The sequence below is a fragment of the Sorex araneus genome, chromosome 2 (assembly GCF_027595985.1).
Source record: "Sorex araneus isolate mSorAra2 chromosome 2, mSorAra2.pri, whole genome shotgun sequence".
Taxonomy (NCBI): domain Eukaryota; kingdom Metazoa; phylum Chordata; class Mammalia; order Eulipotyphla; family Soricidae; genus Sorex; species Sorex araneus.
In genome coordinates, this window is record NC_073303.1 from 138,993,421 (window position 1) to 139,017,090 (window position 23,670).

At 44.5% G+C, this 23,670-nt stretch overlaps 1 protein-coding gene across 1 annotated transcript in view; it reads left to right on the forward strand.

Annotated features, from left to right (window-relative positions):
• Positions 1 to 23,670, forward strand: part of FSTL1 (follistatin like 1) — a 60,813-nt gene that overhangs the window by 19,295 nt on the left and 17,848 nt on the right. The window contains exon 3 of the mRNA XM_055127258.1: positions 21,480 to 21,584. Coding sequence (XP_054983233.1) covers positions 21,480 to 21,584 — 105 coding nt within the window. The remainder of the gene's footprint in view (positions 1 to 21,479; positions 21,585 to 23,670) is intronic.

The window sequence follows — 23,670 nt, forward strand, 5'->3', positions numbered from 1 at the left end:
CAAAGAAACTATACACGTGATATGAAATCCTTTAAGAATAACCTATGTCTGAGAATTATTAACCCCTTTGTGTTGCGGGGTTAATTTTAATTTTATGTCTCAGATAATTGCATTTCCTCTCTAAATTCCCTTCATTTTCTTTACACATTTGATTAAGTAGAAGACACTTTTATTTCCTGCTTAAGTTGCTTCATCAAATTGCTGTGAGAATTAGAAAGACTAAACTAGGTTCCTCCCCAGCGGCTATATTTCAGTTGGTGATTGTGTTATTTTCCTAGGTAATGCTGTCTTTATTTTACCCTGGGTAAGTGGCATTGTCATTTAGTGACTGTAATTACTCATGTAACAGTGGCCTAGAATGAAAAGATCTCATTCCCCCAGATATCTTTTATTTGTTGTTTAGCTGCAGACAACAGTCTTCTCACTGCCTATATTGATGAAATGTGTGTGTGGTGGGGGGGTTTAGCTGAAGTGATAGCACAGCAGTTCGCCTTTCACGCGGCCAACCCATGTTGGATTCCTCCACCCCTCTCGGAGAGCCCAGCAAGCTACCAAGAGTATGGAGCCCGCACGGCAGAGCCTGGCAAGCTACCCGTGCATATTGGATATGCCAAAAACAGTAACAATAAGTCTCTCGATGAGAGACGTTACTGGTGCCCGCTCAAACAAATCGATGGGCAACGGGATGACAGTGACAGTGACAGTTTTGTGTGTGTGTGTGTGTGTGTGTGTTCACATGTGACAGCAGCCGTATTCATAAAGCAATTTTCGTTGCAGGAGGACAAAATTAGAGATTAAATGCCCAGAAGTGATTAAAGTGAACTGTCCCCAAATGGTTCTCATTTAGAAATGGGTGGAGTAAATAGTAAGAAGGAAAATAGTGATTATGAAGACTGCAGGAAATGAAGGCAGGCAAAGATTAGGAACTCTCTCTGTTAATTGTAGAGGGGGAAGTAAATGAGGAGGGATAATAAATTTAAATTTTTCTGGTCTATAGGAGAAGAAATATTTTGAATGAATTCTGCCCAGTAGACATGATCAGGAAAAATATTGTGAATTTCTGTTAAGTGAGTGTATAGTCCATAAGCAAAGCTCACAGACAAAAAAAAATATTATAACTAAATGAAAATAGCACCATTATGTGTATATAACAAAAGGAGATGATATGTCATACAAGGTTAATGCACCATAATTATTAGCTCTTGTACTTTTTATTGTTTTTTTGCTTGAATTCCAGGGGACAATTGAACTGTAAGGACAGACATACAAATCTAGAGCTGTTTCTATCAAACTTTGTGTTGAGGTTAGTTGGTTTTCTACTTGCAGGACTTTTCAGAGCATTGTGTTGTGTGCATTATTTGTTTCCTTTTCTAGGAAGAAAGTTATAAGCCATGTTTCCTTGACATTTTCTAATAGAACACCATTTCAGAAATTACAACAAATAGTTCAAGACTTTGTAATTGTAGAAATATAAGTCAATTTTAAACAGACTTCCATTAGCAGAATCTATATACCACTTACCCAATCCTAATGTGCTTGCTAAGGTTATTTCCTAAATTAATTCAGGTTTATCAGGAAGGCATGAAACTCATCTGGACCGAAAGGCCAGACTGAAGGAAAGTTATTCTGGAAGGGACTAGAGATAGAATTATTAGCATGACCATATGCATACTGTGTAGAACCAACTGACTGTTTTATTTTATGTTTGGTTATCAACTTGAAATACCCAGAAATCCTTTTGAGTTTTCATTTTCCCTAACCAAATACAGTCCACTTGTAAGTTCTGTCAGCTCTTCTGTCAGAATACATTCCTTCTCTTGATTGCCTTCCTCACTGCCACCCTAATCCAGGGAACCATCATTCATGCCTGGACTGTTACAGTAGTAATGCTGCTTCTTTTTTTCTTCTTACCTCTCTCCATCTTTGCGCATTATCCTGAGGGATCTTTGTGAAACACATATCTGATCCCGTCACCCTCCTGTGAAAAGCCCTCCAGGGGTTCCCATTGAGAATGCCACTAAGAATAAAATGCAAATTCTTATCAACCCCACAAGGTTCTATATACTCCCCGAACCCTTGTCTGCTTTCCCAGCTTACCTTGCTGAGACCCTGCATTAGAGCCCCACTGTCATTTTTTTCTGTTCTAGGAACATAACTGTTTTCAGCCCTTGTACCTTTCTATCTGAACTGCCCCTTCCATCCTTCAGGTGTCAGCTCAGGAGAGTGTGTCCTAACCAGTTGAAAGAGCGCTTTCTCCCAGATTTCTCTGTCAGATATATAGTTGCTCTACATGCTTTTCATAGTATGAAATGACCTCTTTTTTAAAATTTATTCACTATTCTTCCTCCATACTATGGAGTCCTTCAGGAACAAACCCTTTTCTGTCTCAGTTACTAGTGATTCTCTAGCACCTAGAACTGAGCTGACCAGAGAGTTGGTGCTCAATAACTCTTTACTGAGTCAATCCACCGACCAAGTGGATTAATTATCAAAGCCAGTTTTCCCCATAAATTATTTTGTATCTGTGTTAATTTTTTATGTGTAATGTGGAAAGATGCTTAGCATCCTAAATATAATTTTTGTACCCTAACACTTCCTGTGCCCGAGTCTGCAGATGTTACGTACCTGGGAGGAAGGTTGACAGCATTCAGTCCTCGACACTTAACATTGGACAGGGGAGGAATGCTCATTCTGCTAAGTCTGTTACCTGGACTCTCGTTCTCTCAGCACCAAATGAAGTTGGAATATAAACAAAGGCTGTTTGAATAACAAATATTGAATTCATTCTTTCCAGGATCAGCAATTTTGAGTTACCCAGGCATCATTCTTGGAGTATACATCTATCCCAAGGATTACAAAATGAAGCATTCAATTTTATTCATTTCATTAAATTTTATCTTTGGCAACTCTTTGCTTTTACCTTTTGATCTCAGGTCTTCTGACCACTTTATATTCTGGCTTCATCCTTTTCTGTTGGGGGGATCCTTACTTGCTCTTGCTCTCTCCTATTTCTTCAGAATGGCAACTGTGATGTGCCCATATAGGTAAAATTGTGTTGTTGGATCTCCACACTAACTCCTGGGGGACTAGTGGTATACTAGATCACTATCAATATAGTAAGCAGCAGTGGGTGGGGTCCTAGGGAACAAGCCTCCCACACTTCCCTGAAGATTTTCTTTTATGTTTGTGTAAGGGAGGTAAGATTATTGGGGGACATCAGCAGTGCCCAAGGTATCTTCTGACTCTGCTTGGGGTTACTCCCTTTGGTGCTTGGGGGGGACCATATGTGATGCCACAGGTTGAACTGGAGTTGGCTGCATGCACGGGAATCACCTTAACTCCTGCACTATATTTCAGGCTTGTTTCTACAATTTTACTCTCTGAAGTCTTACAGTATACCTCTATATCATGTTTCTGATTACTTTTTGTTTTAATTATTTTCAGTGGCAGGGATTGGAAGCGCACCAAGTAGTACTATCAGCATATGGTTGTAGGGATCAAACCGGGAACCCACATATTCAAAGAATTCACTTCTAGCCATCTCCCCAGCTCTAAGATTCTGATTGCTATAGTTTGTTGCCCCACTTTTCTGTGGAGTTGAATAACAAAAAGTAATTCAATATGTGTCATTTCTCCAGTCATTAGTTAAAAATGAATAACAGAACTTTCAGAACTGCACCACTCCATAATACTTGGGAGCATTTTTTCCCCATAAATTAATCTGTGCATAGCAGCTGAGCTATTGGGGTTTTGTGTTGTTTCTATAACGATCCTTGGGAGGAAATAAAATGAACAGAAAGGAAGTCTTTGTGCATTGTTAGTACAGTTTGAGGGTCTCGCAGGATTTTAGTATCTGCAAAAGTAGAGAGTTTTGCTACAATGGAACTGAATATCTGGCAGCCTCTCATTGGTGGAACCTCCATCAGCTAAGGCCCCTACTAGCCAGTAGAAGTGGGTTTTACAGATCTTTCTCCTCCCCCCTTACCCCCCAGCTGTGACTTCCAACTGCTCCAAGGAAAGAATGCAAGGCAGGAATGTCTCAAGAATAGAATGTGCATGTTTTCATTGACTTTAATCTCAGAGCACTAAAATACACATGTGTATGTGTGTGTGTATGTGTGATATTACTGAAAGCTGGTGTCAACAGAAGGTGAAGTCAAGCCAAGAAAATGAAAGAAAAGTTTTAGAAATATCCAATTTTATTGCCAAATTTGTCCATGGACTTTTAAACCAAAAGTCTATTTAAAGAGTAAGCAGAATGTACAAAATCCTAAATTTAATTAGCTGTTCACTTTTAATGATTTGACCGATGCATACAAAGTCCTAAAGATAGAAGGTGACAAACATTTTATTTTCACTATGACAGAGACCAGAAGGGTGAAGTGACTTGTCCATTAGCATTGAAAGCAGAGCTAGTCTTAGATTTTCTGTAACCCTGACTCTTGCTCATTTTTTTTCCTTTTTTTTTTTTCATCTGGGGAGGTTGGTCACACTGAAGAAGGATCTACCTGGCTCCATTTTGGGAGACCACCACATCTCATCCATACGCTCAACCCATTGGGCTATTTCCAACCCATACCTGTCTGTTTTCAAAGGACAGGATTTTCATTACTTCAGTATCCTGGTCCCCAGTGCAACCAGCATATTGCCTGTGTGTTCCATTATTTCTGGTGATTTCAACTCTCTACCTATCTCCAAAATATTGCAAGTTAAAGTTTTACTCTCTATGCCTAAACTCTCCTCTTGGGTTCAGCCCTCAGCTGTATGTCAGAATCAAACAGTAAGAAAAGTCATTCGCCACAGATGGCTATTGAGCATTTTAAATGGGGTCAGTCTAATCAAGATGCTGCTGCTGCTGCTGCTGCTGCTGCTGCTTGTTCTCCTCCTCCTCCCTCCTCCTCGTCCTCTCCCTCCTCCTCCTCCTCCTCCTCCCCCTCCTCCTCCTCCCTCCTCCTCCTCCTCCTCCTCCTTCTTCCTTCTTCTTTCTTCTCCTTTCTTCATCTTCTCCACCACAAGGGTGTAGTTACAGATTTACATATTTTCGTGCTCGTGTTTCAGTCATACAATGCTCGAGTACCCATCCCTCCACCAGTGCCCATTCTCCACTACCAATGATCCCAGTATCTCTACCCCCACCCCCCAGGGCCCCCCTTCCATCCTCCCCATCCCACCCCGCCTCTGTGGCAGGGAATTCCCTTTTGTTCTCTCTCTCCTTTTGGGTGTTGTGGTTTGCAATAGAGGTATTGAGTGAGTGGCCATTGTGTTTAATCTATAGTCTACTTTCAGCATGCATCTCCCATTCTGAGCAGGTCCTCCAACCACACTTTTCTCGGTGTTCCCTTCTCTATCTGAGCTGCCTTTTTCCCCAGAATGTGAGGCCAGCTTCCAAGCCGTGGAGCAAACTTCCTGGTACTTATTTCTACTATTCTTGGGTGTTAGTCTCCCATGAGTGCAATCTTTCTATGTTTGTCTCTCTCTTTCTGACTCATTTCACTTAGCATGATACTTTCCATTACATCCACTTATATGCAAAGTTTATGACTTCATCTTTTCTAATAGCTTCATAGTATTCCATTGTATAGATGTATCAAAGTTTCTTTAACCAATCATCTGTTCTTGGGCACTTGGGTTTTTTTCCAGATTTTGGCTATTGTAAACAGTGCTTCGATGAACATATAAGTGCAGATGTCATTTCAACTATACTTTTTTGCCTCTCAGGGATATTTTCCCAGAAGTGGTATTGCTGGGTCAAATGGGAGCTCACTTTCTAATTTTTTGAGAAGCATCCATATTGTTTTCCAAAAGGGCTGAACCAGTCAGCATTCCCACCAGCAGTGAAGGAGAGTCTCTTTCTCCCCACACTGGTTGCTTTTGTCAATCAAGATGATTTCTCAGGGTAAAACACACCAGATTTCAGAGACTGGGGCGGGGGGGGGGGGGCGCGGAACAGGGGAAGGCATACAAAAGACCTCAGTAATTTAATTTGTTTCTAAACTGTTAGTATTTTTATGTACCATTTTCACATACCATGCTGAAGTAAATTATTATGTTATCTGTTTCTTTTGACTTTTTAAAGTATGACTACTAGAAAATTTTAATTCATCTATAAGACTGCAGCTATATTGGATAATGCTACTTTAGAAAGATATATCTGAAACATGATGCCTCTGAAACATCTCTGAAACTTCATGATTTATCTACTAGCTTGTATTTTTTGTTATTAAAAATTCTATTATTATGCCTTATCTCTTCTGTTTGATTTTTGGGCCACACCTGGTGGTGCTCAGAGCTTGCTTTTGGCTCTATGCTCAGGGAATCACTGAAGCAATACTTGGAGAACCATCTGTCTGGGATGCCAGGAATTGAACCCTTCTTGGTTGAGTTCAAGGCAAGCACTCTCCCCTCGTACTATCTCTCCAGCCCTGCCTCTTTTTTTTTTTTTTTTTTTGCTTTTTGGGTCACACCGGGCAATGCTCAGAGGTCATTCCTGGCTCTGCGCTCAGGAATTACTCCTGGAGGTGCACAAGAGCCCATATAGGATGCTGGGGGTTGAACCTGGGTTGGCCGCCTGAAAGGCAAACACCCTACCCACTGTACTATCGCTCCAGCCCCCTCATCTTCTTATCTAAACCATTGAATTAGGGACTTGGACTATACTTTAATTTTCTTTGAGTCTCCTGCATCCAGCAGTTCATTGGTATTTTGTTGCTTTTTTCATTCTGCACATTATTTTCTTGCTTGGAAATGGATTTCTCTAATTTCCCTCTGGACAGTGATAAGAAAATGCAGATTAGTTTGAAGTATTTTCTTTTTAAAAAAAAAAAAAGCAAGAGTTTGTTTTTTATTTTCCCCCTCTTAATTTGTTTCAGAAAAGTCAATGTTCCTTTCATGTCCAACTAGAACATTAAACAATTAAACCATGTTGCAAAAATATAGAATCCTTTTTATCACTTTCACTGTCATCCCGTTGCTCATCGATTTGTTCCAGCAGGCACCAGTAACGTCTCTCATTGAGAGACATTGTTGCTGTTTTTTATAAAAAAAAAAATGATATGAGGCTTTTAGAAACAAGTATAGTAGAAACAAAGGCCAGGAGGATTGGTCTAAGGTTGGAAGCCTGCCTCAAGTGCTGGGGAAGAAGACAGTTGGGATAGAGAAGGGACCACCATGACAAAGAGAGTTGGAAATGATCTCTCTGGTAAAGGAACATGATAACCTCTCAGTACCTGTATCGCAAATCCAAAGGGGAGAAAGAGGGTGGGGGGCACGAGGGATTTGTGGGGGTGGGAGAGAGAAAGTGCCATGGAGACAGGCTGAGGGGAGGGAAGAGGGTGGGAAAGGAGGGTCATTGGTGGTGGGAAATGTACACTGGTGGAGGCTGGATGTTGGAACACTCTATGACTGAAACCCGACCATGATCAGTTTTGTAACTCTTTATTGTAACTCTTTATTTCACAGTGATTCAATGGGGGGAAAAATCTAGCATCCTTTAGTGAATGCTGGAATTCCTAATACGCAGGCCCAGGAGAGAGCATCACTGTACCCTTCATTATCATCCCAAAGTCTTGGATGAAAATCAACACCAGGTTTAGAGATTTATGTCATGCTTTGCTCAGCCTGTCCAGCTTTAGGTGTAGATCAGTAAGCCCTGATCCAGTGACTCCTGCCTGGGAACCACAGGAGATAAAAGGGTGGCCATGGCCTCTAGAGGCCAAGTGATTGCTCAGAACTCCCAGAGCCCCTGAAAAAACAGCAAGGGATGCGCCCTGTGTGGGCCTTTCCCTTGAAATATTCTTCAGTTTTCTAGGAGCTTGTGGCTGAACCACATGAACATAATTTCCAGGCTTGCTATGTTATACCTAAAACACAGTCATTTCTGCTTTCTGTGGGAGATTCTGACCTTTTCCTGGACTTCGTGACCACAGCCACTGGTTTGTGTTTGGTTGCTAATAACTTGTAAGAATGCATCCCTGGAAGCCTCCTCTCAGGAGGAAATTGGTCAGGTCTCACCGCTGTGGAGTCATCCCACTCAGGACCACATTATTGCCCACAGTTCATGGAGAACCATCTCCCTTAGGCAATTACATGTAAACGGAGCAATTTGCTCTTTAGAAAAGGTGGAAATATGCATATTGATTAAGATTTTCAAGCAAAAATGGCACCATCTGCCCAGGTCCCCCAGATTTGCCTTAAAAAATACCCCAGGAATGTTCTCATGGGGCTGTTTAACCCAGAAAAATTAAGGCTGAAGAGTGAGCCCATGCACAAACCAGCACTTTCTCATCTATGCTTGAAAATCAAGTCCCAGACCTCGAGTTGAGTTTTTAGGGGGCAGCAGACACCAGGTTAGACACCACTCTTTTTAAAAAAAAAAAAAAAAACCTCAGCATTATCATAATTTACTCCCTAGATAGCCTTTTAAAGTAATCCTATGGCACATTTTATTGTTCAGATATATCTTTTTTCCAAAACTCCTTTTAGTTTTAAAAATGTTACTCATGTGTGCGTGTGCGTGCATGCGTGTGTGTGTGTGTGTGTGTGTGTGTGTGTGTGTGTGTGTGTGTGTGTGTGTGTAGAGGGGTGATGCTGGTGCATACAAGACAGGCACTTTACTACTGAGCCTAATTCCTAGATGCTTTCATCTTATTAAGTTGAGATGATGCGTATACAGCAGTCCTACTAAGAGCAAATTACTCTGCAGCCCGACACGGGATGAGGTAGAGGAACTGGGTTCCATGGAGATCATAAATGAAGCTGGCAGCTGCCGTCCCTGGTCTTCAGGCTGGGACCAGAGGCCAGTATCACCTGCAGACTCTCCCAAAAATTCATTTCCTATGTGTGTCTCTCTGGGTGGTGGCAGTCACGGAGGTGAGGGGGCGCAAAGGCGGGGCTGGACTTCCAGTTTCCAGATGTGGGCAACCTGGAGGATGAAGCATTGTCCAGAGCAGTGAACACCATGGCCCAGGCCATGTCCTTGGGAAACTGGATTCCTTGGACCCCAGATTACTCCACCCCCCACTTTTCTTCAGACCAGCAGTTGCTATGGCAACATAGTGTCTGAGAACTTCTAATTACATCTGTCTGCTTCTCCTCCAACCAGACCAGGCTGAGCCATGCATATGGAGACTTCACTCATCCCGGGGTTCCTTGCTGGGCTTTAACCCCTTCTGCTTTCCTAGGACTGCAGAGTAATTGCCCAGCTGCTGGGAACCTGACAGCTGCTTTGCATGCTACATAGTGCCCCGCCCCCCCCCAGCGCCCCAGGGCTTTGTCTGTGTTTTTCCAAGTGGAGACCGGTGCTGCTTTGCACTGCTTTGCTTGATGGGTCTTGATATCACTGCTGCATTTTGTTCCAGTCAACCCTGACCTCCCTGCTGTCCTCCCCTGCCTCAGCCTCCTTCTGTCTGACGGTCTCCACTCTTGGTTGGACGCCAGTTCTTTTTTAAGATGCCTCCACTGCAGGGGAAATAAACTGCCTGGGCAGAGCTGCCTCGTCTGTCCCTCACAAGGTCAGACCTAGTGAATGAGCCACTGGGCAGACATTGTAAACCCCCTGGAGCTTTCTGAGAGGAGGGGGGTGGATGAGGTAGATAAAGGCAGGAAGCTGCTTTTTCTGGTCTAAGGAGGCAGACAGTCCTGCTCCCTTCTACCTCACTGGATAATGTAGGGGCTGCATCTTCCTGAGGAGAGTTCAAACAAAATTGCAGCCTAGGATAATAAGCTTCATTTTCACAATTTATCTTGACATCAACTTGCTTCTCTGTTTCTTCCTTGGAGAAACACCAAGATGTTAAGAAATGCTCTGAAATTCTGCTCAATCTGGTCTTCTTCTAAGGGCCTGCCTCCTCACACTCACATTTCCATGTTGCCTCATCTTTCTACCCACACTCCTTCCATCAAACTCTCAGTCCCCCAGCGTTGCAGCTCAACTCAACAATCAGTATGGACAAAGGAAATGACAGATGCCTTTCAGCCCCCCATTATTCTGTTTTCTGAAACACACACACACACACACACACACACACACACATTACATTATGCATGTGTGTATGTTTTCTTTGTCTAAGATATTCTCTAGTGAAATTCCAGGATGAATATTAATGACCTGGTGGAGAAGAGGGGCATCTTTAAGCTATCCTTCCCTCCAGCCCCAAATAAAACACTAGCACTAGAAGGAAGCAGTGCCAGGAGAGGAGGAGGCCCATACATACTAGGGTCCTCGGGGCAGTGAAGTTTCTGCCTCCCCCAAAGGTTGATGAAATGGCATAGGATGCTATGCTGGGATCTGCAAAAGAACTCGACAACATAATCTTTATCCCTTCCATGCTTTCAGTTCAGCTGGAAAGAGAAAATCTGCCTAATGAAGTTTCAAAAGGAAAAGAGGACAGAGTAGTATAACTTGAGCTATGCCTTAAAGGATGGGAAGAATTCGTACAAGCCAGACAATAAATCAGGCTTCCCAGCTGGTAACATTTTTTACCTAGTCTTGTGGGACATTCACTGCTCATCCGAAGGTTAAAGAAGCTTCTAGTGATACCTCGTGGTGTTGACATTTTCAAAGGGTAACAAGTTCTAATTTCCCATGTAGAAGCCTTCTAGCCTTTAGTCTTTGTTTTCATCTGCTTGTGACTTAGGTCAGCCGTGATTACTGTTCTACTCAGAGACAACTTGGGAAACTCCCTGTAGCCAGAGAGCAGAGCAGTGCGGGTGTCTGGAGGAGAGGAGGCCAAGGGTCTAGAGGCCATGAAAACAATGAAGTAATTCTACAGAGAGCATGAAGACCAATTTGGATGCCAAAGAGCTTGTTTAATGTGGCCGAGTAGATGGCAGCGTCGGGTATCTGTGTCCGTGCTAGGTCCCTTGCACCATCTTGGAGAATGGTGGCTTCATGTGCAGTTTCAGGGGGAACCTTTTGCCATTGGCATTAGGAAAAAGAACACAGATCTTGGGTTCCATCTGCATGTCATCTGCCTTCCGCCAGGACAGGGGAACCAATCCAACATTCCTCTTAAGCATGGGAATCCAATTTGGTTCGTCACTTGGGAAGCGTGGGGAGGTGCAGGCTCGCTTGCTGGGATGGAGTGCCAGAATGTTGGCCCAGATGTGGCACACACTGCAAGAAACAGTTCTGAAGCTGACTTAGCCAGAGTCCCCACAACTTCGCTGGCCTCCTCTTCCACCCCACCCCACCCCCATTAGTTGAGAATATTGGGACCTAGGTGTGGAGGTGTTTGGGGTTGCTTATTTTCTCTTTTTAACTTTTCATCAGCCATTTTCCTTGAACTACATGTGGAAATAATTAGAGCATGAATGCTGAGTAAATGGGAGCCCTAGCAGTCCCAGACATACTTCAGTGACAGGTTCTTGGCAGCTGGAAAGAATTGTGAATCTCATGTGAATTTCCCTTAGCCATTTTGGCCCTTCTTTTCTTCCCTTTTTTTTCTTGCAAGGCAAACATAGCTAGAATAGAAATGTTATTAATGGCATTCTAGGGGAGTAGAAGGTTTCAACCAGTTAACCAAGACTGAAGGTAGGTCACTCATTTGAGGGTCACATTATTGCTCCCCTGATTTCCTCTGTTCCAGGGAGGATTGAAATAGCATTCCTCAGGAAAGTTCTTTTACAGTAAAATCCAACCCTGAATTCCACACCCAGCAAAATCACTGAAGCAACATCAAAAGACTAGACTTACCTAGTCTCTAGGTTGGACATTTAGATTAGCTTCCTTTGGAGATTAAGGTTTGATGTCTGAAACAGTAGACTACTGTGTTTTCCATTTAAGGGAATGTTAACCAATTCAGAGACTTTCATCGCATCTTAGAATTGTATAGAGGAGAAAACTAAGGCCCAGAGTGGTTAAGCACGTCACCCCAAGCCACCCAGCATGTTAGAGGCAGAGGACTGTCTGCAGGCTCTTGCATCAGTTCACCTTCCATGGAACTATACTGCCTCTGTGCTCTGCCTAGGAGTTTACTGCTTTCAGCAGTTTAAAAATAGGCTTTTTTATTTTATTTTATTTTGCTGTTTCATCTCTGTATCACTGTATTTTTCTCATGTAGTGGCTTTCATTATCCATTTCTTGGAGCTCTTTAGAACTTCTTGGTTTTGCTCCCACTTTTCTGAATGTGCCTACTCTGCTTTCTTGGCTCTTTGGCCCTCAGAGCCCTCATAGGATTGTGCAGGCTGTTCATTGCACAAGGAGGCCATGGAGGCTTGAAATACAGTAGCTGGCCTACATGGCATGTGCCCCAGGGGGAGGGAAGGCATTTGTGTCGGGTACAAAACCTGTGTGGGCTGGTGGCAACTTGTCCTCATGTTTGCTCCCCTTTCTCTGCTCATCCCCACTTCCCTCCCCTTAGCCACCCTCAGCCCTCTTTCCTGCCTTGGCCTTTTGCAGTTTGTTCCCTTGGCCCCATTTCTCCTACATGGCTGATGTCCTGATGTGCATCTTTGATTCTTTCTTTTCAATTCTCAGTGGGATGTTTTACTTCCCTCAACTTCATTTCATAGCTGAGTCCTCGGCGCCTTACTCCTCTCTGTTCTGGTCCTCCCAGCAGCCTCCCAGGCCTTAAAAATTAAGAATCTTGACACTATTCTCTCCTCCTCTCATCTCTCTGGTTTATAGTCAAATTTCACTGCTTCTTTTAACGTTTGCCTTGATTTTCATCCTTTCTCTGTATCCACTCCACCACCTGATTTGATCTCCTTACCTGATTCTTTTTTCTTTTTTTTTTTTTTGCCTACTTCCTCCTAACATGCTTCACACTATCTTCATAAATCATTCTCCTTTTTTGGCTTTTGGTTTTAGGGCCACCGGGTGATGTTTAGGGCTTATTTCAGGCCCTGTGCTCAGGGATCACTCCTGGCAAGCTTGGGACCATATGGGATGCCAGGGATCAAATTTAGGTTAGCCACGTGCAATGCAAACACCCTACGCATTGAACTGTCACTCTGGCCCCAGATCATTCTTCTTAAAACCCTCCAGTTCACACTTTGAGGTTTTCCAACCCAATCCTGCCATTTTTGGGGGCTCAAGTCTGTGAAGTGTGAATATCTGAAGTCAGCCCAGATGCTTCTGAACTGCATTGTTCTGGGTGCAGAACACCCAGAACAATTCCACCGCATTGGCAAACTTAGGAACATCTGTGAAGATAAAACTACCTTCAGTGCAGACACCATGGAGTTTATACCATGCTCTCACAACTCTTCCCAGCTTTGTTGTGTTGTTTTAAGCATTCATATTATAACCTTCTGATGGGTTTGTATTCCATGTCTTGGCCTTTCCTGAAAACTTCAGGAATGTGTTAACCCATATGCTGTGAGAGAAACTGAACATGGAAATTAAATCAAGGAAAATAAGATCATTTTGAATGGCAGGTTTCACATAGATTTCATTTTGTTTCTTTTACCCTAAAAGAAACAAAAGATATATCTCTTGCGGAGATGTATCACTTCCCCTAAACATCCCAAGTGCTCTCGCCAGCTCTGACTCTGAACTGACCTGAATGGGTCTGTTTGTGTAAAAACTGTTCATTGAATGTTCTCTCAGACAGGACATTGGTGAGTCTGAGAGAAGCCAAAATATGCAGGTGCTCAGAGTCTCCTGGAGATAAGCAGTTATGTGCATAAAATATTAAGTGGGGCTCTGACTAATAGACCAGAGGCCCAGAGCATTTCTTGTTTATGAAGAAACTAGTAGGGCTGGTGGCAAGTCCAGTTTACTGTGAAGTTTATTAAGCTTCCATTTCAGACCTTTTCCTTTCAAGGCCCCTTGCCAGAATGGTGATTTTGCCATCAATGTTGTGTGTTATTTTTCTTAAGAAAGGTCCCTCTGGGGCTGGAGCGATAGCACAGCGAGTAGGGCATTTGCCTCACACGAGGACGACCGGGTTCAATTCCCAGCATCATGTATAGTCTCCTGAGCACTGCCAGGAGTGATTCCTGAGTGCAAAGCCAGGAGTAACCCCTAAGCATCGCCAGGTGTGACCTCCCCCCAAAAATAAAAAAAGAAAAGAAAGATCCCTCAAATTGCTTTGGCTTGAGGCCTCATGAGACCTGGATCTGGCCCTGGCACATCGACCTTGAGGCGAGGGATTGGTGGTGGGCATGTAGAAGGGAGAGATGTTGTCCCCACAAAATGTGGTAACTACTGCTGGGCCCTTGAGAACCACGGCGAGAAATCTCTCCTCTTTCCGCTCTTTCCTAGAATGTGGAGGCTATACCCATATATGGCAGTTTCAGGGAAAAGGACTCAGAGACTTGAACAAGGTTCACATCATGTTCCAGCCGATGTCAAGGACCTGAAGTGCTTTTGCTTTCTCCTTGACTTTCTCAGGCTGGTGCTGCCGGGTTCCATTCCAGAGCTGCAGCCTAGAGCCGCCAGCATCCTGCCCGAGCTCCTCCCCCGCTTTCACTCACTCTCCCCAGTTCTGTTTTTCTTTGTCCCCAGCTCCATGGTGCTCTGCATAGCTGAGGGGCCCTGGTGTTCCTGTGAAGTTTCCATGACTAATTCTGGCAAAGCCAGGAGAATCTTTCTCACATCAACAAAGCTGCTCTGTCATAGAAGTGGGGAGCAGAGCCAAAATTCCACCTTGGCAGACACAGAGCTGTTTCTTCAAAAAAAAGGAAGTTGGGAAGGAGGAAATGGATGGAGGGACAGTGCCTCCCTAGTTCATTTCAGTGAAATGATAGTGGATTAAGCTGACAGTTTTAAAGATTCCAGGCGAGTTTTCTGTTCAGATTTAATGCCGGTCAGCCACAAACTCAGACACACTATCACTTCTACTAGTGGTTTTGCATGTTTTCCCTTTGAGAGGGTCTTTTCCAATTAGAGACAATTTCTATTTTGTTAAACCTTAGATCTAAGATATCTTTTCTGATCTTATTTTGGTTGGGTTTTCCTTGCATGGGTTTTTGTTTGTTTTGCTTCTGGCAGTGCCCAGGGTCCACTCTTGGCAGTGCTTGGAGGGGGCCCATATGTGGTAGAGGGATTCAAATCAGTGTCACATCAGCAGCAATATGTTTATCAAATGCTTTAACCTTTGCACTGTCTCAGCCTCCCTTCTCCCCACCCCCATTTTGATCTGTAAAGGAATAAAATGGTTTGGTGGGGAGAGGGCAAGAATTAAGTGACTGGATCACTCAGCCAGGTCTTGCCCCTGTAATCATTCACTTGTAACTTTGAGCTTCAGTTTCTCCTTCACTTTAGGTTCTAGAAGAGTCTTAGAGGCCAGGTAACATCCCTCTGTGTCTCTCCTAAACACTTTTGTGAATATAAAATGATAGTTAAATTTTCTGATTTACGCAGATTTCTGTATGAATATAGAGTATTGTTAGCACCTCATGTTGAGACGCTTTCAGGGGGAGATTTCACTACTGAGAGAGTTAGCAGCAACCCTCTCAAGTCTTTCACTGGGGATAGAAGACTTGTGTCATTTACCATGATGCCAAACCACACAGAAGAAAGGCAGGGAGGTGACCCCAGAAGGAGAACTTGGAAAAGCTGGAGTTTCTCCAGCGCAAGCAAAGACCTGTTGGTTTTTATTCATGTGTCAGGGGGTCTGCTTGGCTTCTTGCCACTCAGTCACAGTCTCACAGCTACGCCCCAGCATCCAGATTGTGTGCCTGTGACCTCATACTCCTGGAGAACAGTCACAGCCATTGTGCTCGTTTGCATCCAGGAAATTGTCACCTGGCCTTGGAACCTCAATTCCTCAAAGTGTCAGGGAGGTAAGACAAGCAACTCTTACTTCATAGTCAGGAACTGCATCGTTCCCCGTGGCAGTCCTTTTCACTGTAGTCTTTGCTGGCAGCTCATTCCCCTGAGTGTTCCCCCAGAAAGAAATATTGGGGTGGGGCAGAACTGTGTTCCAATCCTGACTCAGCCCTCACTAGTTTGGAGGCCTGTGTGCATCCCAAAGTATGTTTCTTAAATTCTTCTCCATCTGATTCATGGAACTGAAATAGTAGAAACCTGCATAGACCTCAGGACAGATCGAAAGAGCCCTGCACACTTGCAGATCTGCCAGTTGCTGTTTGCCTTGATGCTTGACCCTTACCCCCCTTGACTGGATGGCTTTGTACACCTGCCGGCATCCTTGCCTCCATCTGGAGAGGTGGAGATCCAGGCTGCTTGCACTTGAGTCAGAATCCCCAAGTTTGGAGGTGAGCTGTAGAGGCAGTGCAGGTGTCAGGGCCTGGCCTTGCCATACAGCCACCCCTGGTTCCCTCCTAGCACCACACATGGTTCTTCGAGTACTACCAAGGGTTGTTCCAGAGCACAGTCAGGAATAGCTTCTTTGCAATGCTGGTTGTGGCCCCCAACCACCGGCCCCTCCCCAAATACATAATCTCCAGGTTGGAATATATGAGTTGGAAGAGACTAGTCATGAGTGGATACTGCCAGCACTATGTTCATCACCTTATCTGCCCATCACCCTATCCCCAGACCTCACAGGCCCTCACAGACCCATGGAGAATCCCCTTGGATCAGCTAACGAGTCCTTCTCACATCTCTTTCTGCCTAGGCACTACGCCCTGCACCTGGAAGCCCTTACCCTGTGCATGTAACACTGAAGATGTTCTCTGCTCACAAGCAAAATGACCTCATACTCTTATGGGCTCCCTTCTTAAATTGTGGGTCCTGCCCCACTGTGGGATCTAGTAACTTTTTTAAATGTTATTTAAAAATAAAATTCCTTGATGTATTATGAGTAACTTTTTAATTTGTTTACCCATCTTTGTGGGCTGGAGCGATAGCACAGCAGGTAGGGCCTTGCACACGGCTGATGCAGGTTCCTCTGTCCCTCTCAGAGGCCCGGCAAGCTACCGAGAATACCCCACCCGCACGGCAGAGCCTGGCAAGCTACCCGTGGCGTATTTGATATGCCAAAAACAGTAACAACAAGTCTCACAATGGAGACATTACTGGTGCCCGCTCTAGCAAATCAATGAGCAACGGGGTGACAGTGATACAGTGATACCCATTTTTGTACACCTGTATGCCCAGGGTGGCATAAAAATTTCTCAGTGGAAAGGTGTGGCAAGAGGAAAAAGTCTCAGTGCCCCGCTCTACGAGCATGGTGCTCTCACACCTCAGGAGATGCTCCTGCACACCAACTGTCGCTGCTCTCAAGGAGAAAATTGTCTTTGTTGGTTTAGACTTTAAGGCAGATGTTGGCATAGGAAGAGTCGGAGAGTGCAGTGGAGGCTTCAGGTGAGGTGTTCTTTCTCAAGTGGCCAAATCCCAGTACTTGCTACCACCTGCCTCATCTAAGGATCACCTACCTCATTTTCCCACCGCCCATGGCCCCTTTTTCCAGGAAAACCGGCTGGCAGAGCCGCCAGAGCAAAGACTACACTTCTGCATTGCGGCGCTGAGCTCTTGGAGACAAAGAGGGAGATTGCCACCTATTGACTGATGTGCTGCCTGCAGAGAGGGATCCTGGAGAACTCGCAGCTCCCCACTTCTCTGTGATCTTAGAAAGGAGAGGGTTGTTGATGCGGTTTCCCAGCCATTTAGCTCAGTCCTCTTGCTCTCAGCATGGGCATTCATTCCTAAGGAGGGGAGAACGGATGGGCAGTTGGCTGCCCAAGTGAGAGCAGCATCCAGAGGGAAGTGATCTGCAAATCAGTTGTCTGCTGTACTGTGGCTGCTTTCAGCCCTTTGCAAGCAGTCCGCTTTGCAGAGCAACATTTAACCCCTACACAACTCTCAGTGTGATTAAGGTTCCCATTTTACACAGGAGTAAACTGAGGTTTAAAGAGTACCTGCCTGAAAAAAGTACAATCGAAACAACATCTGCACATGTATGTTCATCGCAGCACTGTTTACAATAGCCAGAATCTGGAAAAAACCCGAATGCCCCAGAACGGATGACTGGTTGAGGAAACTTTGGTACATCTATACAATGGAATACTATGCAGCTGTTAGAAAAAAGGAGGTCAAGAATTTTGTAGTCAAGTGGATGGGCATGAAAAGTTTCATGCTGAGTGAAATGAGTCAGAAAGAGAGAGACAGACATAGAAAGATTGCACTCATCTATGGTATATAGAATAACAGAGTGGGAGACTAACACCCAAGAACTGTAGAAATAAGTACCAGGAGGTTGACTCCATGGCTTCGAGGCTGGCCTCACGTTCCGGGGAAAGGTCAACTCAGAGAAGCGATCACCAACTACATTGTAGTCGAAGGCCATGTGGGGGAAGGGAGTTGCGGGCTGAATGAGGGCTAGAGACTGAGCACAGCGGCCACTCAACACCTTTATTGCAAACCACAACAGCTAATTAGAGAGAGAAAACAGAAGGGAATGCCTTGCCACAGTGGCAGGGTGGGGTGGGGGGGAGATGGGATTGGGGAGGGTGGGAGGGACACTGGGTTTACGGGTGGTGGAGAATGGGCACTGGTGAAGGGATGGGTTCCAAACTTTGTATGAGGGAAGTATAAGCACAAAAGTGTGTAAATCTGTAACTGTACCCTCACGGTGATTCTCTAATTAAAAATAAATAAATTAAAAAAATAAATAAAATAAAGAGTACCTGCCTGGGGGCTGAAGCGATAGCACAGCGGGTAGGGCGTTTGCCTTGCACGCGGCCGACCAAGGTTCGATTCCCAGCATCCCATATGGTACCCTGAGCACCGCCAGGGGTAATTCCTGAGTGTAGAGCCAGGAGTGACCCCTGTGCATCGCCAGGTGTGACCCAAAAAGAAAAAAAAAATAAGAGTATCTGCCTGCCCATGAGTGTGGAATTTCAGATGCCCTTCCCCTCATATTTGCTAGCTTGCTAATTATGCACATTACCTTACAGCCCCCTCATAATTTCCTTCATTTTAAATCTTGAGATGGAAATATATCAAAAGAGAATGTTCTCTTCTTTTGGTTAAGTAATCTCCTAGCTCTTCCTCTTTCTACTTATTTAACCAGAGACTCAGTTCCCTCATCTGTAAAATGGGTGTGATTATAATGTCTAATTTAAGGTTGTTGTTTAGAGCTTAATAACTACAATAAATAAATATAAATTGACATATTTATATGTATAATAAATATCCCTAAAAGCATCATCTCTTAGCTTTGGGGTCTCAGGCAAGTTACTTGACCTTTGTGATCTTCAGTTTTGTTCTATACCTGCCACAGGCTATGTTGCAAGAAGACCTATGTGCATTACATTGATAATACTTTGCACAGACTGCTTACATAATTCCTAATTATTTACTTCAGAATATATTTTCCATCTTTACAGGGCGGAGCAAATAGTTACCCTAATTTACAGATGTGGAAACTGAGACTCCAAGTGTTACAGACTCGCTACAAACACATTGCTCTAAGTGATGAGAGACTGTGGGTGTCTGAGGAGCTGTGTGCTGTCCTTGAGTGGAGGCTTATGCTTTTTGAGTGTCCTTTATTTTTTGTCAATGTCCCTCTACATACCATTTAGATGAAGGGAGAGGAGAAAGTTGTCTTGTCTAGAATGTTTTAAATACTGGTCAGCGAGTGCCTTTTTCTCTTCCTGACTTGCTTTCCGTTGGATAAAGGGACTTGATTTGATCTAGTCTTGGTTCAGGAAACAGCCTTCCCATTCTCCCTGCCTTCTGGGAATAACTTTCTCTTTTCTTCCCTGCCTGCCAGTGTTATTTCAATTCGCCTTAGCAACATCTAGCAGTAATGGGTTTAGCAGCAGCTTGGGAACCAATGAAATGTGAGCACGGGGAGGCTTTCTCCACCAATGGGAGCCGCGCGTTAAAGATGACTTGGGAGAGAAAAGGATAGGCTGGAGTTTGCGGAGCAGCCTGCAGAGGGCAGCAGACCTGCTCGATTGCGCACAGCCCGTGTCCTTTTGTATTTTGCTTTCTTTGCCCTAAGGAAACTGATCGCAAGATTTGCAGTGTTAAAAGCTTTATGGGAGGGAGTTCTTTCTCCACAGGATACAGTAGACTCTTGGATTCTGTTTCCACTTTGAGCGCATCCTCCTCTGACTCTTTGGCATGTCCTGCCATCCTTTTCAGTTTTATCACAAAACCCAGTGGGTTATGACTGGAGATCTGGGGTGATCACTTGCCTAGCTGGGAGAGACTGAAGCAAGGAATCACATTCTCCTTTGTTCAGTCCCCACTACTGCTGGACTAAAAATAACCCAGTGGCATGGGGCTGACTTACTGCCACAGTTAATTAACTGTGAGGAAAGAAGTGTGTCATCACAAATTAGCACCATTGTGCACCCATATTTTCAGTGATATTGGTGGGGACTAGTATTTGTCTTGTCATTTTTGCAGCATTATGTCTGAGCAGAAATGTCTGGCCTCGTTTAGGGCTAGTTCGGTGTGTCAGATGGTTTGGGCATTTGAGCTTGAAGCCTGAGGTAGATTTCGTGAAGAGGGACAGAATGGGATCTAGTTAATAATAGCAGATCCATATTTCCCAAGGTTTGACCATCCTTTCTTGTGGGTGGAATAGTGGGGCCACATTCATTGGTGCTCAGGACCTTATCCTGGCCCTGGCCCAGGGATCAGTCCTGGAGGCCCTTGGGGACCGTATGAGGTGCCATGGATCAAACTAGGGTTAGGCAAGTGCTAAGTAGTCTACATTTGCCTTTTGAATTCGTAGCCCCACTGCTCAGTGAGGGTCTGGTTCTGCATATCCATGTTTCTCTGAGACATTTTTATTCTGCTTTATCCTTCACATCCTGTAGAAATCAGTTGGGGCATCTAGCTGCAAGCAGTTCTTATTGGAGGCTCGCCTTCCTTAACCCTCCAGCTCCCCGCTGCTCTTGCCGTTGCACACATTAGCCTTTTTTATATGGGGTGAGGGCAGCGGGGTTTTCCCAAGCAGTGCTCAGGAAACCTCAGGGACCACTCCCAGCAGTTCTCAGGTCTGGCCTTGCAGTGGTGCTAGAGCATCAGGCCCCCTACATGGTGTTTGGGAAGCCTTGTGGTGCCTGGAATCAAACTTGGGGTTTGGGACATGAAAGGCATGTGCCCATGAGCCATTTGCTCAGCCCTGTTGCATTTTGGGTGAGTTTCCTTAGAGAATCATGGAGCTTTCGAAGGGACTATGTCTTTGTGTCTTTGTTTCTTTATTTGCTTTTGATTTTTTGACCACACCCGGCACTGCTCAGGGCTTGTTTCTGGTTCTGTGCTTAGGGATCTCTCCTAGCAGTGCTCAGAGGCTCAGATTGCAGTGCTGGGATTGAAAGTACCCAAACAACCTCTCTGGTCCTCTCTCCAGTTGTTAATGTAACGTTGGTATCATGGATACCATATATGATGGTACTCAATAAATATTTGTAGAGGAAATCATGCATGTGAAAGAGGAATTTCTTCTCAGGGCTAGCAGAGCCTGGGCTGCAGCGCTGTGTCCATCCTTGGAATCACTTGGACCTTGGGACCTTGATTCCAAACCAAGTCCTGAACTTGAAAATGTCACCACTCTTCCCTGGCTAGCTCAGCCTAGTGACACGGTTTCCTTGATGATTTTGTGTTTCAGGAGGAACTAAGGAGCAAATCCAAGGTCTGTGCCAATGTGTTTTGTGGAGCTGGCCGGGAGTGTGCGGTCACCGAGAAGGGCGAGCCCACCTGCCTGTGCATCGAGGTAAGTCCTGACATCAGGGGGCAGCGGGTGCTGCCAGGGCTGGCATGGCCACCTTAAGGAGCTGCCAAGTGGCAGAGCAGGGTCAGTGATTTCATCATCTTTGTAAAGACACACCATGTCTCTCTGAAAGATATAAAAATTTCAACCCTAGAGTAAAGACTCAGGCATGAGTACAGGATGTTTTATTTTTTTTCAGAACATATTTTAGCTTTGAATGATTTGATTTGATTGTTTGCTTTTGGTCCACACCCAGCAGCACTCAGGGCTTACTCCTGGCTCTGTACTCAGGCATCACTCCTGGCAGCACTCAAGCGACCATATGTGGCTTCAGGGATCAAATCAGAGTCAGCTGACTGCCCCTTATCTCTTCAGTGCAATGATTTCAAAATTAAAAATAAACAATTGGTCCAACCCCAAAGGGCTGTTCTCATGCTTTGCATGCAGGAGGTGGGTTCGATCCCTGCACCATGTGATCCCCACAACACTGCCAGGAGCAAGCCCTAAGCAATAAACCGGGCATAGTCCAAAGACACAACAAAACAGGAACTGACAAGGAACAATTAACTTTATGCAAGTCAGTAAAGCAGACATTTATGCAAATGAAATATTAGCCATATTTTCCATAATCCTCAAAAAATTCTTATTAGTCCAAAATAACTTTTGCTAATGGTTCAGAGTATATTAATTATACCTCATTTCTTTCTATGCTACTATAATTTTAATTAAGATTTTCCCATAATTCACCCAAAATGGAATGATAATATATACAGATAGAGGCAAATTGCCTTTTGTATTATTAGTATATCATAGGCTTCTAAGCCAATATGTATTAATTCTACTTCATTTTTAAACAAGTGCATAGAGTCTTAAGGAGATTTGTTCCCACTGGGTACTTGAAGACAGGAGCCATTGTGGGCTTTTCCCCTTGTGCAGCACGTAGTAAAAATTCAGTACTGATTGAGTTCAGCTCTCTGGGCATGGTGTTCTCATCTTCGAATAGAAGTCAGGCTACCTTTCAGCTCCAGTGTTCTGTGTTTCTTTTCACCGCATCTGCTCTTTCTTGCATTGGTGCCTTTATAAAGTTTGAGCTGAATGTGTTTTTCCCTTTGAAAACACCATGGCAATCTAGAGAAACAAAGCTTGTCTGCTACGATGGCACTTTAAAATCCAAAGTAGAACTGAGCTGCCAAGTGGACTTTGGTCCATTTCCCTGTCTAAAGTGATTCTCCGTTATACTTCACAAAGACCAGGTACTCATGCCCCAGCCTTCTAGCGGGCACTAGGAGGTGAGGAGGGAAAGGAAATGGTCCAGAAATACGAAACAGTGGAAGAGCAAAGATCTTCATAGGACTCCAGAAGAATTGGTGATGGTAGTGGTGGTGGAGTATATGTGAGTGTGTGTGTGTGTGTGTGTGTGTGTGGTGTTGTGTATGCACATGTGTCCATGTAAGTGCTTGTGTGCCTCCCAGTGGCCACATTTCCAACTCCACTCTCAGTTCTGGACGTTTGTGTTGGAATTTTAAGGACTCTTAGGTCATCTAAAGACAGTGACTTCCTACAAAGTGACAAAGTAACAGACAATCTATAGTCCTCACTAATTAAATGCCCTTCTGGCTAATCTTATGCACCTCCTCCATAATGAATGGAAGAAATGACCCTGTGTTCAGATTGCCCAGCAGACCATGTGGGCTGAGAGGCAGTCAAGTCCTTCCAGCACTGAAGTGGGTCATTGATGACAGAACTAAGGATCCCTATATCCTGATGAGATTGAGATTGTCCCTGCATGGGGGAGTCTCTTCAACCTCCATGGCCTTGTCCATGGAGGTTGGTGATGGTGTTAAGAGTGCTTGCCTAGGGGCTGGAGTGATAGTTCAGCGGGTAGGGCGTTTGCCTTGCACGTGGCCGATCTGGGTTCGATTCTCAGCATCCTATATGGTCTCCTGAGCTCAGCCAGGGGTAATTCCTGAGTGCAGAGCCAGGAGTGACCCCTGTGCATCGCCGGGTGTGACCCAAAAGCAAAAAAAAAAAAAAAAAAAAAAAGTGCTTGCCTAAGTGCCTTAACCTTTGTAGTATGTCTCTGGCCCTA